The sequence below is a fragment of the Hemitrygon akajei genome, chromosome 12 (genome assembly GCF_048418815.1).
Source record: "Hemitrygon akajei chromosome 12, sHemAka1.3, whole genome shotgun sequence".
Classification (NCBI taxonomy): Eukaryota; Metazoa; Chordata; class Chondrichthyes; order Myliobatiformes; family Dasyatidae; genus Hemitrygon; species Hemitrygon akajei.
This window is the reverse complement of record NC_133135.1, coordinates 19,767,862-19,785,751: the sequence shown is the minus strand read 5'-3', so window position 1 is coordinate 19,785,751 and position 17,890 is coordinate 19,767,862. Positions and strand designations below refer to the sequence as shown.

General features: G+C 40.3%; 1 protein-coding gene across 5 annotated transcripts in view; it reads right to left on the bottom strand.

The window, feature by feature from the left end:
• cdc7 (cell division cycle 7 homolog (S. cerevisiae)) overlaps window positions 1-17,890 on the bottom strand; it is a 104,470-nt gene that overhangs the window by 15,792 nt on the left and 70,788 nt on the right. For all 5 annotated transcript variants that reach the window (XM_073062662.1, XM_073062660.1, XM_073062664.1 and 2 more), the window contains 2 exons: window positions 13,418-13,500; window positions 10,386-10,535 (listed from right to left, as the gene is read on the bottom strand). In XM_073062662.1, the coding sequence (XP_072918763.1) occupies window positions 10,386-10,535; window positions 13,418-13,500 (233 nt within the window). The remainder of the gene's footprint in view (window positions 1-10,385; window positions 10,536-13,417; window positions 13,501-17,890) is intronic.

Sequence of the window (17,890 nt, the reverse complement as noted above, 5' to 3'; positions counted from 1 at the left end):
TGTTCAGTCATTCAAGTTGCTGTGACATGATCACTCCTTAACAAAGCCATGCATTAAAATTTTGACTAATTGCTGCTTCCCCAAGTGTAGATGATCTCCGAACCCTTACTTCTTTTCAAAAATGAAAATTATGAAGGACCCCACGCACCCCTCATACAAACTTTTCTCCGTCCTGCCATCTGGGAAAAGGCACCGTAGCATTCGGGCTCTCATGACCAGACTATGTAACAGTTTCTTCCCCCAAGCTATCAGACTCCTCAATATCCAGAGCCACTGAGGAGATGTCAGGGGTAAGTTTTTTTTTAAACACATTGTGGTGAGTATGCGGAATGGGCTGCCAGTGGCAGTGGTGGAGGTGGAAACGACAGGGTCTTTTAAGAGACTCCTGGATGGCTACATAGAGCTTAGAAAAATAGAGGGCTATGGGTAAAGCCTAGGTAGTTCTAAGGTAAGGACATGGCACAGCTTTGTAGGTCGAAGGGCCTGTATTGTGCTGTATGTTTTCTAAGTTTCTATGTTATCCAATCATCAGAATTGCTGTTGCTGCATAACCTGTCCAAATGTCACACAAGCTCCACATTCCAATTTCTTTATGGCAATAAAAAATAATCTTGTGTCAGTCTGGCTCAACTGAAGGCATGTGGTCAGAAGTTGCAAGCTCAAAATTACTTTGGTATTAGCCTAGATTTTTGCACTCACCAGATGAATGAAGGCTGACACTTCATGTTGTTGCAGCTACCTCTCAGATGAAATGTTAAACCTAGGTAGATCTGCTTTCGCAGGCAGAACCATTTCAAAGAAAGCAAGGCAGAGATCCCAACACACTGCCTTCCTCTGGTGCTTCGATCAAGATTACTAAAAATATATTGGTCTGAAATTTCTGCAGAAAGCAATCAGTCCCACACAACTAATCATCTGTTTCAAATCCACAATTTTTAATTGCACATTTAAGGTTGGAACTTTGGTGAAGTTCAGACACATGCTCATTCAAGTTGCTCAATAGCCAATTCCATCTGCAAGCATGGCTTCAAAGGCTGCCAGAGGATTTCTGTGGCCTTGCTGAATAGGTCAGCACTATCCATCCCAAAAAAGTTCTTATATGGAAACCTCCTCCAGGGAAGAGCAGGTCAAGCAGGTAGTTGAGCAGCAAGCTGCTCAAGGAAGCCCTGGCCCAATACTGAGACAATTATCAATTAGCGTTTGTGGAGTGAAACCACATTAACCATATTTTAAATCTAATATATTGTTTTGAGGCAGCTTCGTGCACCCCGAGATCATTAGAAGCACTAGGCATGCAAGTCTCACTTCTTTGTTGAATTCTTTGGTTTCATTAGTGACTATTTTGTATTTACTTCCTTTGGGTTTGTTCCTTGCTCACAAATGAAAACCTCTTCTGCATATGAATGTTATCACATTCTTCATAGTTAATAGTTCTCCACAGAGCACCAAAAATAACAGAACAGACCTGGATCAGTGCCTATTTCTTTATGGTCAGCACTTCTCTACAATGACACTCAAGCAAATCTTTCTGAAACTTTTCCACATCATTTGTTACAGAATATTACGCACTGTACTCAGTGGGTGGACAATGTAATATATATAATGCCAGTTTAACTTTTCTGTTTGCAATTATATCTTCCTATTGCCAGCTTTCACCCAATAGGAACTGCATCAAATTATCTGAAATTCCTTTCACTTAGGCCATTACATCTGGCAATCTAAACACCCATAGCCAATGTGCTCCATGCACAGGCAGTGTCTTACAAATATATAATTAACAAAACATGTTTGTGCACCCACAAGGAACTGCATCAAAATGTACAAGTCATTTCAGAAAGGAATTATTACATTTGGCAATGAGAAAACCCATCATTATGACCTAAAAAGGGAGTGTGCTGATTTGATGACCAACCACTCCATGGAGCAATTTATTGAACTATATATGCCCATCTGCAAACAGACCCAATAAACAACCCATACTCATGCAATAACAATGTAATGTTTTAAAAACCCTGTACAGTTTCAAACTAAGGGCATACTTTCCATGAAAGCAACATTAACTTGTGTTCTTTGCATGTGGTAGTCTCAAGTGAATCAAATATGGAACAAATTTAGTCATTATCAAAATCTTCAAATGATACACAGACCTGATGCTAATATTTCCATCAAATGAACTCTAGTAAAAGGAGGCACACATTTGTTGTGTTCTAATAAACTACATATTATTTTCAATTTCAAAGTCAATTATGAAAGATTTCTCAGAACTACCCCCTCCACGTCTATTATAAAGACTTCTAACAACACATCTGGCCAGTTTACTTGGTTAAATATTGTGTTTTTGTCAAAACTTTCCAGCTCAAGACTTTCTTCAGTTTTGAAACATCTATATTAACCTTTTCAATAGTGCCAGGCAATTTTCAGAAAGCCAACATTATTTTTAATATAAAACCAGCTATTAATTTCCTAATGAAGTCCTGGAAGTTCAACTCTCCATGTTCTTCACTCTTTGGATCTTGCATAACTTCAGCTAAATATGATGGGAGGCGCTTGTCTATGTTGCTGTTAACATTTCTCCTGCAGCTGGCATAGTGAGATCATATCCACAGTGGATCTACCTGCTCTAAAACCACATTGCAACTCCTCATAGATACGTTCAGCCAAAAAGACTCGGGCAAAGGCCTTTCCCACAAGGTTGAGGTAGTTGTTACTGTCACTGTGGTCACCCTTGTTCTTGTACATCAGAATCAGGTTGATTATCACTGGCATGTGTCATGAAATTTGTTAATAGCAGCAGTTCAATGCAATACATAATAGACAAGAAAAAAAAGAGTAAAAATATATTAATAAATAAATTACAGAATATGTATATTGAATAGATTAAAAATCATGCAAAAACTGAAATAAATTAGATTTAAAAAGTGAGGCAGTGTTCACTGGGTTCAGTGTCCGTTTAGGAATCAATTGACAGAGGTTACTGAATCTGTTACTGAATCGCTGAGTGTGTGCCTTCAAGATTCTGTACCTCCTACCTGATGGTAACAATGAGAAAAGAGCATGGCCTGGCTGCTGGGGGACACTACATGGTTACTATGTTGGTATCTCACGTCCTGTGGTACGTAGCCTTTCTCCCAGCAGACAGAGGAGCTTGTGCTGATGGTGCAGCAATGCTTGTTTGCCATTCTTCAAAACTTCTGGAGGGATATCACCATTTCCAGGGGCCTTCCCACAAGCAAGATAGTCAATGGCTTTGCTGAGTTCTCCAAGTGTTGGTAGTGCATCTAGCTCCTCCATGACTGTTGGATCTAGGATAGCCTCAACTGCAGTGCTTATGACCACATTCTGGGCTGAGTACAACTCTATGTAGTGCTCAATCCAGCATTAAAACCGCTTGCCTTGATCAGATAAGATTTCTACAGTTTTAGACTTCAGAGGGGCAGTCTTGTTGTCAGATGCCTTCATACATGCCTCGTGCAACCTGCATCTGCAGCAGTCTGGACACTGTTGCACAAGTTCAGCCAGTAATCGTTGGCGCAGTAGTGGGCAGTCTTCTGGGCCTTGTTTCTCGTGTATTGGATGCTGGGGTTGGGATCATTCTTGTAGGCAAGGAGGGCTCTTTGTTTGGCTTCAGTCACTGCCTGCCAAGCTTTCCTCAAGCCAGTCTGCTTGTGTGTGTTCACTCTGACTGAACGCAGTTATAGCTGTAGATGGTATCATAAGACACAGGACCACTTGTTCTCGATTGAGTTGTCATCAGAGGTGGAGACTCTCATAGTCTCTTCAAAGCAGTCAATGAATTTGTTTGGCACTGGATGCACAGCAAATGCTGATGCGTGGTTAACTCTTCCTCTTAGGGTGGTGCAGCTTCTTTGGTACAATTCTCACTTTGTCACTCTTCATCACATTCATTAATTTGACAAAGGTGTTTGTTTTGGTCAGCAAAAGTAGGTTCTTCAGGTTGCTGCAGAAGATAGGCTGCCCTCCAAACCACTGAGCATGGTCACTTCCTTCCTGAATACATGCACAGTACTGTCTGCTTTAATGGCACAACTTTGGAAGCCTTCCCCGTGAGAAGCAGAGTATACAAGGCTGCATTCTACTTCAACACTTCTCAGCATTATCTTCTCCATGCTGCTTCAGTATGCTTTTGGAGAATGTGCTGATGGCATCTACCTACATACCAGAGCCGACGGCAACCTCTTCAACATTGCTTGCCTTCGCTCCGAGGTCTTCATTTGTGAGCTGATGTTCATTGATGACGCAGCATTGAGTTCTCACACAGAACCCAACTACAGCATCTTAATGACCACTTGTCCCATACCTGCAAGGAGTTTGGGCTGATCATCAACTTGAAGACAAGAAGTATCATGGCCCAGGACAATGACTCCCCCCATCCATCACAATCTATAGTCACTCTAGATGTGGTTGACTACTTCACCTATCTTGGGCCAACCATCACAAACACTCTGTCATGTAATGTTGAGCATCAGACTGTGTACACTAAGCTGTGTGTGTACCAGGCCTGTGTCCTTGGCACTCTCCTCTACAGCAGAGAAGCCTGGACAATATATGCTACTCAAGAGAAGAAACTGAACAGCTTTCACCTGCGCTGCCTCACATGGATGCTGCACATTGCTTGGCAGGACAGAGCCGCTAATATAGAGGTCTTACAACGTGCAGGTATCCCCAGCACGTTTACCCTCGTCAGCCAGAGGTGGCTCAGATGGTTAGGACATATCAGATGAATGCGCTCTGGTTGAATCCTGAAAGACCTGCTGTTTGGGCAGCTGGCAGGGGGTGCATGCCCAGTTGGTCACCCACAAATTCGCTTCAACATTAACTGCAAAAAGGATCTGAAGCTGGCCAACATCGATGTGAACAACTGGGAAGACGTGTGAGACGAGCAGGCTGCCTGGGGTTTGGCAGTTCCATTGGGCATGCAAAGAGCAGAAAATACCCACATCAACAAGCTGGCTGCCAAGAGAACTTGAAAGACGAAGAGAGCCGCTCCAACAAGACGTCCATCTTCCTTCATCTGCAGGCAGTGTGGAAGCGTCTGTCACTCTAGAGAAAGACTTCTCAACCACTCTCGGAAGTGCATCACCACTGACAGTGCTACCCACTGTCTTTTGAGACAGAAGGATGCAAACAACGTATTATGTCGTCAACCTTTCTCTCCTGCAATTCAGAGAAGCGCCATCTGTCTGTATTTGAATTAGAATCCGGTACATCATCACTGCCTTAAATGTCATGAAATCTTGTTTTGTTGCAGCAGTATAGTACAAAGACATTAGATCACTATTAATAACACATTAAGTAAACAGCACAAAAGTTAAAGGAATTATGAGGTATTGTTCATGGACCATTCAGAAATCTGATCTCAGACAGGAAGAGGCTGTTCCTAAGGATTTTCAGGCTCCTGTAGCTCTGCCTTGACTGTAATAAGTTGTACAAGGCCTTGGTGAGACTGCACCTAGAATATTGTGTGCAGTTTTGGTCCCCTAATCTGAGGAAAGACATTCTTGCCATAGAGGGAGTACAGAGAAGGTTCACCAGATTGATTCCTGGGTTGGCAGGACTTTCATATGAAGAAAGACTGGATCGACTAGGCTTATACTCACTGGAATTTAGAAGATTGAGGGGGGATCTTATTGAAACATATAAAATTCTAAAGGGATTGGACAGGCTAGATGCAGGAAGATTGTTTCCGATGTTGGGGAAGTCCAGAACGAGGGGTCACAGTTTAAGGATAAAGGGGAAGCCTTTTAGGACCGAGATGAGGAAAAACTTCTTCACACAGAGAGCAGTGAATCTGTGGAATTCTCTGCCACAGGAAACAGTTGAGGCCAGTTCATTGGCTATATTTAAGAGGAAGTTAGATATGGCCCTTGTGGCTAAAGGGATCAGGGGGTATGGAGAGAAAGCAGGTACAAGGTTCTGAGTTGGATGATCAGCCATGATCATACTGAATGGTGGTGCAGGCTCAAAGGGCCGAATGGCCTACTCCTGCACCTATTTTCTATGTTTCTATGTAATGATGTATGTAACATGGGTAAATCAACATAAGACACACCATGATAAGTGTGTACAACTTCAAGATGTAGTGTTGCTCTACTGCTACCCTGTTGAGAAAACGGTGGTTACAACTTCCTACAATTTTTTTCTTTCTCTATTCTGCCTAGAGGGTGATGTTAATGTTGGAGTAGAATTTCATAAACATTAGCAGCATGAGGCTAAACCTCAGCCAAAGATGATTCTCGACATTTTAGCTAGAAAGGCAAAGTCTCGATGATTCACAGGCTAGAAAGCAATCACAAAGCTCACCGACTCTGCTGAAATTTTGGATTATTATTGTCAAATGTACCAACAGCGAGTTTTGTTTTGTTATATTTTGCACTGTACTGCCACCACAAAGCAAATTTCACGATGCACGTCAGTGATAATAAATCTGATTCTGATTTATGATGGAACCATTACCAAAAGCTTATCTTGCATACTATTTAAATAGATAAAATCATTACATAGTACATTGAGCTAGAATAAGTTATAACAATAACAATAAAGTGTAAAGGCAACCAAAAAGGTGCTGCACAGGTCAACAATAAAGTCCAAAATCATAATGAGGTAGATTGTGAGGCTAAGAGTCCATCTCACTGTACAAGAGATCTGTTTACAGCTTGAATAATAGTGGGATAGCTATACTTCAGCCTGGTGGTAAGTGCTTTCAGACTTACATTTCTTCTGCCCAATGTGAGATGGGACAAGAGAGAATGTCCAGGGTGGGTGAGGTCTTTGATTACGCCGGGTGTTTTACTGAAGCAATAAGAGGCATCAATAAGTCCACACAGCTTCTGTGATGTGCTGAGCTGTGACCACAACTCTCTGCAGTTTTTACGGTCATGTGCAAAGCAGATGCTATACTAAGCTGTTATGCATTCAGATAGCAACACACATAAAATGCTGGTGGAACACAGCAGGCCAGGCAGCATCTATAAGAAGAAGTACAGTTGACATTTCAGGTCAAGACCCTTCGTCAGGACTAACTGGAAGAAGAGATAGTAAGAGATTTGAAAGTGGGAGGGGGAGGGGGGACCTGCAATGATAGGAGAAGACAGGAGGGGGGAGGGATGAAGCTAAGAGCTGGGAAGTTGATTGGCAAAAGGGATACAAGACTGGAGAAGCAGGTGTATCATAGTACTGAAGGCCTTGGAAGAAAGAAAGGAGAGGGGAAGCACCAGAGGAAGATGGAGAACAGGCAAGGAGTTATTGTGAGAGGGAAAGAGAGAAAAAAGAAAAGAAAAATTAGGGATGGGGTAAGAAGGAGCACTGGACACAGTATATCACCCCAGCAAACTATCTCGACAGTAGAGGTAGAGGTCCTTCCAGGTGATGCGACACTTCACCTGTGAGTCTGTTGCTCCCGGTGTGGCCTTCTATATATTGGTGAGATCCGATGTAGAGTGGGAAACCGTTTTGCTAAACACCTATGCTCTGTCTGCCAGAGAAAGCAGGATCTCCCAGTGGCCACACATTTTAATTCCACTTCCCATTACCATTCCGGTATGTCAATCCATGGCCTCCTCTACTGTCGAGATAACATTGATTTCTCTAACTTCCATTAATGGCCCTCCTCCCATTCTTACCCCATCCCTAAATTTTTTTTCTTTTTTCTCTCTTTCCCTCTCACAATAATTCCTTGCCTGTTCTCCATCTTACTCTGGTGCTCCCCTCCCCCTTTCTTTCTTCCAAGGCCTTCCATCCTATGATACTCCCCCCTTCTCCAGCATTGTATCCCTTTTGCCAATCAACTTTCCAGCTCTTAGCTTCATCCCTCCCCTTCCTGTCTTCTCCTATCATTTCAAGTCTCCCCCTCCCACTTTCAAATCTCTTACTATCTCTTCTTTCAGTTACACCTGACGAAGGGTCTCAACCTGAAACATTGACTGTACTTCTTTCTATAGATGTTGCCTGGCCTGCTGCGTTCCACCAGCATTTTGTGTGTGTTGCTTGAATTTCCAGCATCTGCAGATTTTCTCGTGTATGCATTCAGATAGAATACTTTCGAAGGTGCATTAATAAAAAATTTGAAGTTGATAGGGACATGCCAACTTTCTTTAGCCTCTTGAAGTAGAGGCATTGATGGGCTTTCTTGGCTGTGACATCAACGTGGTTAGACTAGGATAGGCTATTGGTGATGTTCACATCTAGGAAGTTGAAGTTCTCAACCTTAAAATTGTTGAATTCGACAAGAGCATGTCAATGACTAGCTCCTTTATTTTGTTGACATAAAAGGAAAGGTTGGTGGCATGGCACCATGTCAATAAGCTCTACCTCCTTCCTGTACTCTGATTCATTTTTATTTGAGATGTAGCCCACTACAGTGGTATCATCTACAAACTTATATATGCAGAACCTGGGCATGCAGTCATGAGCAAGGTTGTCTGGAAAGCTGAAGTTCAGTATATTCCCACTAGGGAAGCCAAGTAGATTCACCAAACAAATGCAGATATAATGAAATCTGAAAAGGGAAATTTGGGGCAGACATTTAGCATGAGGACTGACTGGAATTACTTGGATAACTAAAGAAATATAAGATAGTATCAAATTAAAAGCTCATGTGTACAAAGTCGCAAAGAGTAGTGGGAGACTGGAGGATTGGGAAAACTTTAAAAAGCAACAAGAAATATGGAAAGGGAAGATAGAGTATGAAAGTAAATTAGCACAAAATATAAAAACAGATAGCAGAAGTTTTTTTTATAAATACATAAAGCGGAAGAGGGAGGCTAACGTAACGAAGGTCCCTTGGAAGACAAGAAGGGGAAATTGATATTGAGTGATAAGGGAACGGCTGAGGCATTGAACGACTATTTTGAGTTGGTCTTCACGGTGGAGGACACGTCTAGTATGCCAAAGAAGGATGTTGTGGACGAAATGGGAGTTGAGGACCTTGATAACATCACTGTCACTAAAGAGACAGTGATGAGCAAACTAGAGGGCCTGAAGGTAGATAAGTCCCCTGGTCCTCATGGGATGCAACCCAGGGTGTTTGCCGGTTTGCAGTCAGTGGTGAGTGGAGTGCCGCAGGGGTCGGTGTAGGTCCACAGCTGTTTACCATTTACATTGATGATTTGGAAGAGGGGACTGAGTGTAGTGTAGCAAAATTTGCTGATGACACTAAACTGAGTGGAAAAGCAAATTGTACAGAGGATGTGGAGAGTCTGCAGAGGGATTAGACAGGTTAAGGCCATGGTCTGGCAGATGGAATACAACTTTGGTAAATGCGAGATCATCCACTTTAGAAGGAATAATAAAAGAGCAGATTATTATTTAAGTGGTGAAAGATTGCAGCGTGCTATTGTGCAGAGGGACTTGCAGTGCTTGTGCATAAATCGCAAAAAGTTGGCTCGCAGGTTCAACAGCTTATTAAGAAAGCAAATGGAATGTTGACCTTCATTGCTAGAGGGATTGAATTCAGGAGCAGGGAGGTCATGCTGCGAATATACAGGGTACTGGTGAGGCCGCACCTGTAGTACTGTGTGCAGTTCTGGTCTCCATACTTGAGGAAGGATATACTGGTTTTGGAGACCGTGCAGAGGAGGTTTACCAAGTTGATTCCAGGGATGAAGGGGTTAACCTACAAGGAGAGATCGAGTTGCCTGGGACTATACTCTCTGGAGTTCAGAAGAATGAGGGGATCTTATAGAAACATACAAAATTTTGAAAGGGATAGATAAGACAGAAGTAGGAAAGTTGTTTCCATTGGTAGGTGAGACTAGAACTAGGGAACATTGCCTCAAGATTCAGGGGAGAAGATTTAGGACGGAGATGAGGAGAAACTGTTTATCCCAGAGAGTGGTGAATCTGTGGAATTCTCTGCCCAGGGAAGCAGTTGAGGCTTCTTCACTAAATATATTTAAGATATAGTTAGATAGATTTTTACATAGTAAGGGAATTAAGGGTTATGGGGAAAAGGCAGGTAGATGGAGCTGAGTTTACAGACAGATCAGCCATGATCTTATTGAATGGTGGGGCAGGCTTGATGGGCCGGATAGCCTACTCCTGTTCCTATTTCTTATGTAATTACTGAAGAATAAAATGAGCTGAGTAACAACAGGCCGCGATGACAGAAGAAAATATTTGCATCAAAATATATTTTTTTGTTCAATTGTCAATGTTAATTTTCTGGTTCCGCATAGAAAGAAAACTAGTAGATATTCAAAGAATATTTTAAAAAATCTGTGACAAATACAACTATACCCAAACATTGCCTTTGACATGAAATTATTGGATATTTAAAAATAATTATGACTTGTCTTAACATTTTTAAGAAACAATGAAAACACTCAATGATCTTAAAAATAAATGATTTTACGATGCATATTACTTACCAAATAACTTAGCAGCCTGGATTGTTTCTTTCGATCCACGAATAGTCATTATCTGTGCCAATGCAGTTAAATCATCACTGGCTTTGAAAAATGGATAACGGGCACTCAGTAAGGAAAGGAAGACGACGCCTGCAGACCACATGTCGATAGCTGCAAAACAAAAGCATAACCTGGGTCCACACTTAAAAAGCCAGGCTAAAGGTAACTGATTTCCTAACACATATTTTAAAACCACTACAATAGAACTTACAAGGCTTAAAAAACTGTTCTCTGAAGCTGATAAATTTTGAACTACAAAAAAAATAACTCTAACATAAAAGGTGCTGTCACATACAAATTTTAAAATAGACATCCCACGAGATGACACTGATGTCCTTCATTTGCCATGCCATGATCAAATAAGTCATTCAATTTACTTTTACTTGTACATATCACATTACATTGATTTGGAAAAGGGAACAAGTTGCAAAGTTCAATCAGTCTTTAACTAACAAAATGGGTGTTTGATTGGACTGGTTAATATTTATTCTATTTCAACCCACCAAATACTTTTGTGTTAACTAAACACTTTCCTTCTGATGTACATGTGGGTGCCTACGGTCTATGGATACAGAACATTGACAACTATGTGACCAGTAATTTACTTAAAAACCCAGAATCTGAATTCAGAAGCGAGCTGGTTTCTACTGTACAAGCCACAAAATTGCCTGGAGTGATCCAGACAACCAAAATTTTCCCAGAGGGTTGGCTAGATCGCAAGTGGAGAGATTCTGCATGCTGACATATGACATGCAATTTGTAGTCTTGGGTGGGGTGGGTGACATGAGTGGGGAAGCTGTCAAATGTTCAACATTTCTGATATTCATAAAGAAATTTAAAAATTAAACAAAATCCAAATCAATTCAAATGAAACTCTTGTACTTAAGTCCTCTTGCAATATATGAAATTATACCATCTGCATACTCTTGCTTGTCCAATATAATTTAACCTCTATTGTACCTCAGTTTAACTTTGTTGATTTATGTACATGAACAGCTAGGTCCCTCTAAAAACCACCAACTTTTAAATCTTTCACAATTTAAAATGAACTTTGTATCTTTTCTCCATAGTGAATGACATTTTTTTTCATGTTACATACCATCCTTACCCATTCACTTAACCCGTTTATATCCCTCTGAAACAATGCAGTTTCGTATCACTAGCAAACTTGGAAATACTACATTTTATCCATATCACTCAGTCAAATTATTTATAGTTTGAATAGTCTGATTCCAACTAGACTACCTCAGAACTCAAAAATAACTGATTTGTTTTCTGTCCGTTAACCTTGGGGAGAATGCCTGTAGATTACTCTTAATACTGAGTTCTCTCATTTTGTTTAACTATCTCACATAGCCCCATATCAAAGCTCTTCTGTAGTTCCAAACATACCACACAAATTATTTCACGTTTCAATTCTGCTTCAAGCTCAAAATTTCTCAAAAATTATTTCCTTCATAATTCCAAGATCCTACCATCAGTTTAAGTGTTTAGTTGTATTTTAACAAAAGATTTTAGTATTTTCTTCATTAATGATGTCAAGCTAACTATTCAGCAGTTTCCTATTGGGTTTGTCTCTTTTCTGAGAGAGATTGCACTTGCTAGCTTCCAGTCTCTGGGGAACATTCCAGAATCAATGGAATTTTGGAAGATGAAACCAGAGTACAGTATCAACTATCTCCAAAGCCACCTCTTTAGAATGCCAGGAAGCATGCCATCAAGTCCCAGGGATTGCCTTGAATAGAACATATTGAATGGAAAATAGAAGTGGATTTTGGAACTCAAAATGAACCTGTGCTCATTTGAAGCATTCCTAGTTTGAAATATTTAACCAGTTGAATTACTTAATGAAAATTCCACAGTGACAAACATTGCATTAAAAATTCTTTATGTAAAGGATGACTGGTGCTTATTTGAAAGAAAATCACAAAGCATGCATACATGGCATAATTTAGTTTATATGTATTTGCTCGCTCAATATGTACTGTAGGGAGCTTCCTTTACTGAAATGGATTTGACTTTGCTAATACAATTATGATACCTAATAAAAAGAGTTATTATCTACGTTACATCTGAATGTCATGACAGCAAAATTATCTTTAGTTGTATTTGTTTTATTAGATTGTAAAGAACACATACACATTTCAAATATCATTTGCTGTACAAGGTTATCTCTTAGTTAAATTTGTGAAATGAACCTTAAAACATTTTTAAACTGATGTCAGTAAAATCCAGTGTATCAAATATCTGCAGCATTAAAATGCATCCTATTGGTCTGATAATTAGGCCCTCACAACAAAAAATGTCTCCTCCCTGAGAAAGAGAAATTTGATGAGTTGCTCCCCACTGTTGATGATAACCTAAGATTATCCAGTTTTAACTTTATGCCTATTTTCAGTAGTAAGGGAAACAATGGGAAGCTAATAGTTACTGAAAAGCCAAGTTTCGGAGTTCTCTTCAACTGTTGCATGCAATAGCATACCGATCTGTCTTTCAATATTCTATCACGTACATGGCATTTTAAGAGACTATAAATGACACCAAACATCTGTTGGTGTTCCCTTACAAAATTAGAAAGAGAACTTTATCAATTTTGTACTAAACACGGTTGCTTCCTTTGTACTTTTCTCAATCCATGAAATTCAAATTTGGGGTAAATAATGCATCCAAGCAAGTTCCAATGAAAAAAACTCAATGCCAACAATTACAGTAACTCAACACCTGGCCAAAGTCACAGTTCCTAATATTTCATCAAAATTGGTCTATTTGAAGGAAAAGACCAGTGTGTTGAGCTATCCCCAATTGCTTTATGACCTGCACAGGCAAATGTTTCCTCTCAAGGGGAACATACAAAAAGTCTTTGTTTTGAAGAAATTTTAAGGAAAAGGGTGATTTAACATAAATGCTGCAACAACCCACACACCTTTCTCCCACATTACTTAAGCCTGGTTTCCTGTTGAAGCCAAAACAAAATTATTTTAACCCTTACATACCTGAAGTCTGATGAGGGCACTTCATTAAGACTTCTGGAGCTCTGAATCCTGGAGTACCTGCTCTTGGGGCCACTTGCTGACGTCTAACAAAAACAAAGTTAGGTTTATTTGATGACACGCAAGTAACCCAAACAACAGAAAGTCTGCAGATGGTTGAAATCCAAAGCCACACACAGAAAACGATGGAGGAACTCAGCAGACAGGCAGCATCCATGGAAATGAATAAACAGTCAATGTTTTAGGCTGAGACCCTTCTTCAAGACCGGAAAGGTGAAGATGCCAGAAATCCCCCTTCCTTTCCAGTCCTGAACAAAGGTCAACTGTTCATTCATTTCCATGTATGCTGCCTGACTTTCTGAGTTCCTCCCTTGTTTTGAGTGTGTTGCTTTGTAAATAACCTCTCAAGAATCAAGCAAAGATGAAGTTAATTTTTTCCCCCACTATAACATATTAAGTGGGCTGTTGTAAAACTCAGATTATAAGCCTCAACATATGGTTTAATGATTCAATTTAAGATCAGAGAATGTATACAGTATACAACCTGAAATCATTACTCATTGCAGACATCCATGAAACAGGAAAAAAAACAAAGAATCAATGACAGAAAACATTAGAACCCCAAAGACCCCTCCTCCCCCTCACAAGCTCAAGCAACAGCAAAAGCGTCAACTCTTTCCCACCCAACTGTTCCAGCAAAAGCTTCAACTCCCACCACCCACCATATTTCACATCTCTGACAAATGCACTTGGATTGCCTTAGTACAACAACGTTTTAGATTAGTAGATTTTCCATTTCACTTCTTTGCAATTTTAATTATACCCCAGACTTTAGTTCAATTTTTCAGTATTCATTTCACTGGTAAGGGTAGCATTTATTACCCCATCTCCAAATGCACTTGAGCAGGTATAGCTGAGCTGCCTCCTTGAAACAATGCAGTCCTGAAGAATGTTGTCTCACAAAGCAGTCGGGTTGGAAGTTCCATGATTTAGCCCATCAGAATTGCTTGCAATTTGGATGGTAACTTCCAGTGACACCGCTCCAATTCACTCTTTTACCATGTAAATTTGGGAACAGAGGTTATGAATATAGAACGTAGATAAAATACGGAATGTTTTGGAAAAGGTAAAACACTGTTGTCGCTTGTGGCAATGCTGGAGGGAATTAATAAATACTAGGGACTTGGCAGCTGCTGGAAATCCACAATAAGTGTGATATTCAACCACACTCCTAAATTATGCTTTGCAGATAATGGAACATTTCTGGGATGTCAGGAATGAGCCATCTTAATGACCTCCTCTTAAATTTTTTCATTCTGACACCACTGGCAAAGCCAGCATTTACTGTCCATCCCTAATCACCCTTGAGAAGCTGGTGAACAGCTACAAGTGTTCTCCCCCCCCCCCCCCGCCCTTACAAAGGTTGAGCATTCCTATGAAACTTTTCTTAAGCTGAAATGGCGTAAAGCGAAGAACCATTAATTTATATGGTCAAAATTTTCGTAAAAGCAAAAATCCTCTTTGTAATGCGAAAACAGGTTACTAATGTAGGTCTTCTGTAAAAGTGAAGTGGCGTAAAGTGAACATTCGTAAAGCGGGGGACACCTGTATTTTGTACCACTGTAGTCCTTGTGGTGAATTTACTTTCACAATGTTGTTGGTTAGTTAGTTCCAGCATTTACATCCAGTGACAATGAAGGTCCAAGTCGGGATGTTGTGCCACTTGGGAGAAGAACCTGCGCTTCCATGTGCCCGATGAACTCACGAGATTGCTGGTCTCGGAGGTGTCTTTGGTATAGTCTGGGTGAATAACTACAATGTATGTTGTAAATTGTACAAACTTACTAGCCACTGTTTAGGAAATCAATGCTGAGGGAGGTTGTTAGAGTGTCTACTTTGCCTTGGACAACGTTGAAATTCTACAGAGTTGGTGGCACTCCACTCATTCTATCGTACTCCTGACCTGTCTTGTGGATGGTGGGAAAGCTTGGGGTTTCAGATGGCAAGTCACTTACTATATGATACCCAGCCTCTGACTCATTCTTAGATCTACTTTACTGTGTGGCTGCTACAGTTGATGTCAGATCAATCAGGACCCCAGGAATGTTAGTGGTAAGAATCTAGTTCTACTATGCCTTTGAACAGACTTGTTTATTGAAGAAGTCAAACTACATTTCTTATCAAAGTATGTACAGTATACTGTATACAATTGAGATTCATCTTCTTCCAGGCAGCATCAAGATAAAGAAATACAATAAAATCCACAAAATAAAACACTACACCATAAAGACCACCAAACATCTAATGCACGAACAAAGAACAAATCATGCAAGCAATAAACAAACAAATAATGCGCACAACATGACCAGCAGAAAGTGAGTCCATAGCCATGGAACCAGTTCAGTGCTGAGGTGAGTAAAGCCTTACATAGGAGTGAGCCAGTTTGCCTTACAACCTTGGCCTCAATGCCTTAATCTTTCTAATCTGGCTTGGCGCTTAAAATCAGTTAAACATCAGTCAGTGTTTTTGCTCTTGGGCCTGGGCCCTGTCACTTCAATTTGACCCAGAGTCCATTCCAGCAATGGCTGGTGCAGTCATAGCTGCATTCCCGAGAATCCATTTCACCAAATCCTTCAGGATACTGCGAATCACCAGGTCATACACGTGGTTCAAAAGCACAGCTCCCAAAGGGAAATTACAGGCTGTGGGATTGTACTGGTCATAGTCCAGAAAAAGTATATTTAATAGCATAGTTATTAGTTTTGTTAGCTGCCCACGAAATGTTGTGTCTCACCAAAGTGAGAGAAAACAGAATTGTAATTAGAAAATAAATGGTTAAAGGTGAATTTGAGCAAATATGTGGTGACATGTATGTATTCTGATAATAATAAAGTTTATTTTGAACTTTGAGATAGAAGCAAAGATTTGTTTAAAGTAGTTTGATGGTTACAGGAATGATTTGCGAAAATAGGATAAAGGGTAGATAGCTGAAAATGCAGCTGTATTGTGACTTTCAAAGAAGAGAGTGCTGGATGGACCGAACAAGGTGTGGTTTAATGCTTAAAGGAGGGGTTCCCAATCTGGGGTCCACGGATCCCTTGCTTAATGGTATTGGCCCATGGCATATAAAAGGCTGGGTACTGCTGGATTAAAGCCAGAATGATGATGTGAATGTCTGGGGCAGGCAAGTGGTAAATGGTACAACGAACAAGGAATAAGGACAGGTTAGATTACACTCAACATAGCCCACACCTTGTGTTCAACTATATTCCAAATAGTTGCATGAACTTTTTCACTCCTGGCAGTTGTAATGGAGCCCCAGGCCTCACAGCCCCAACTACCCTCTCAGACCTTAAGAGGTGGATCCTGAAACCTTGCCCTAATAGCTCTCCATTAATGTAATTATGAGCTTGAGCCCACAGTAAGAATGAATATTACTCCAACTCTTTCTTTCCCCGCAGGTTTCTAAATGTTCCTATTAATCAAAGACATCCAAATGCCTCATATCGTCTGAAAATAGTGGGATTTATTTTATTGTTTAAACACATTTAGACATTTATCTGATATAATTAAAGAAGATTAAGCACTTGCTGATCAGTGACTGTATAACTGTCAAGCACATCCAACGGCTCAGCTTAGTATGTCTACATTCTGCTCTTGGTTTCAGTGCAGATTTCAGCTGCAGAGCGGAAGGGAGATGAACTGCGGAGAGCAGACATGCTTTTGATTTCTGCAGTGACATGTGGCAAGTTAGGAACATGCTGACCCACCAAGTGGACCTTGCTGGTGGTTCTCTACTGAACTGCCAGAATTAGATAAGTTTGTTTTGGCCATAACCTTAAGGTCAATAGCTTCACATCTAAATAAGTTAAACTTTGAGCAGACTGCCACCTAGTGCAGTGAATGCAATTAGTTCATGCAGGACTAGATACAATGTGAGAGGAAGAAGGAAACAAACTTATTTCCAATGATGTCAAGAGAACAACAGGATGGCAAAAACCAGAGCTTCCTCTTTTCTAAACTAATTGGGTAATAGAATACTGAATGTGGATCAGAAAGCAAAACATCCAAGGTTGTTCTGAAACTCAGAACTAAAGCCTTCAACAATAGTAAGCAAAATGAGTTGAAGGAATATCTATCTTTTCCATTGTGGGCTCAAGTACATAAGGGATACTGTCCTTAATCTGTACTAACCTGTAAGTCAAAGATACAAGCTCATAAAGAAGTGTCAAGTGCAAGGGAGGTTGACATCATTACATATTAATAGAGACCTTAAGCTTAATTTTGAGTTTAGTCCATATTATAACAGTTTATGTTTCAAATATTAAGTAAATTTCTAGTAAGCATGGTTCACAATCTTACTGCACTATTATACAACACAAATATGTGGGAGGAATTCAGCAGGTCAGTCAGCATCAATGGAAATGAATAAGGAGCTGACGTTTCAGGCTGAAACCCTTCATTAGGATCAGGAAG